The 1570-nt window shown below is 28.8% G+C and overlaps 1 protein-coding gene across 1 annotated transcript; it reads right to left on the bottom strand.

Moving 5' to 3' along the window:
• Positions 1-16: 16 nt before the first annotated feature.
• LOC124894110 (probable glycosyltransferase At5g03795) lies at positions 17-1273 on the bottom strand (the record flags this gene model as incomplete). The annotated part of the gene is made up of 2 exons (XM_047404863.1): positions 941-1273; positions 17-362 (listed from the first exon to the last, which is right to left on the bottom strand). Coding segments are annotated over exons 1-2 (375 nt in total), but the record flags the coding sequence as incomplete, so codon positions are not given.
• Between the last annotated feature and the right edge of the window lie 297 nt (positions 1274-1570).

Genomic DNA, 1570 nt, shown 5'->3' with positions numbered 1-1570 from the left:
GGTCAAGAAAGCTTACCCAATCATGACAAGCAAGCATAAAATGGTCAGCACCAAGACTTCTATTCCAATAAGGATACTTTTGAGAAATGACATTAACATAATCCATTGCAGTATTCTTCATAAGACCCCATTCATGTGAATCAGCCACATATATAAATTGAATTAACATTGTAATACTTAATGGGAGGAAGTAAACATGAGCTTTGTTTGGATCTTGTGTTCTGAATTTGCTAACTTCCATTGCTTGAATAAAATAACCTTCAATAGCATATGTATGTTTACATGGACCAAAATGATACACTGGAGGTTCCCCTTCTTTGTACACATATACCTTTAATTTTTTCTCCATTTCCAAATAGCTCCTGCACATTTTAGACGGACAATCTATCTTTTTTAATTCATAAATTTATTAAATGTTTGAAGTATTGATAATGCAACTTTCTTCTTGGCTTTTAGCATACTCATTTGTAATCATAATATACATTACAGATGATCATCGAATACCTAATTCTTTCTAACCACTACAACAATATTGACTTTTAATTTTAATAAATATGCACTTTAATAAAGATTGTTGCACGTTTTACCGGCATACGTTAATTGTCAGTGGATTCAATGTCGCTATAAGCTTTAGGAGTATTTACAAAGAGCACTAAAATGTAATTTTTACTAATATATAATTGCCTCTAAAAACATAATTTAGCGGTAATTAAAGTATTAGCGTTAATTAAATGCCGCTAACTATCTTTTCTGGTGCAGTGAACTCTTATTTTTTTTTTACCTGATTGTTAATTAGTAGACATTCGTACCTTATATTATGATTGGTAGGATAAAGTCTAACTGCCCTAACTTATCCTATCGAGAAATTTTTTATTTTTAACAAAAAATTAATAAACACTCTGTCTGGCAGTATAAATTGACAGTATACAATTATACATACCTGTGGAAAGCAGTAGCATTCAAGTACATAGGACCATGGGGGATATACTCATCATCATCTTCTTCTTTTTGATTATTATTATTATTATTATTATTAGTCACATTTTTGTTTTCTCTTAATAATAATATTGCAGCTCTAGATCTTGCAAGTCCTTCTTCCAATTTCTCTATTATGCTGTATCTTTTTGGTATTGTTGTGCTCTTAGTTACATTAACAGGGACCTCATCCTTCTGATTTTCCTATAAGGTTAACAACAAAATAAGCAATTAGTAAAAAAAAATTTATTCTAATACTCACTCCCTTTATATCATATTAGCTGTCAAAATTATTAAAAATTTCAGTTCTAAATTACTTATCAATTTTCAAATCGGAGAAAATTAATTATTATATTTATTTTGCAAGTAAACAATATTGATTATATCAAAAAAAAAGTTCTTGAAAGGGCGGATTAGCAAAAAAATATTTGTTATTTATGATTTCTTATAGAATGTGTGAAAGAGAAATATGATAACCAATATGAAACATAGAAACTATCATGTAACGTTATTACGGTCCATTAAAACCCAAAGATTGTACATATCAAACAATGATTATGTTTAAAGGGTTATGGTCATGAAATACGAACAAATT

This window comes from Capsicum annuum, unplaced genomic scaffold (genome assembly GCF_002878395.1).
Source record: "Capsicum annuum cultivar UCD-10X-F1 unplaced genomic scaffold, UCD10Xv1.1 ctg69771, whole genome shotgun sequence".
Classification (NCBI taxonomy): Eukaryota; Viridiplantae; Streptophyta; class Magnoliopsida; order Solanales; family Solanaceae; genus Capsicum; species Capsicum annuum.
Note: the sequence above shows the minus strand (reverse complement) of the source record. Positions and strands in the feature narration are given on the sequence as shown.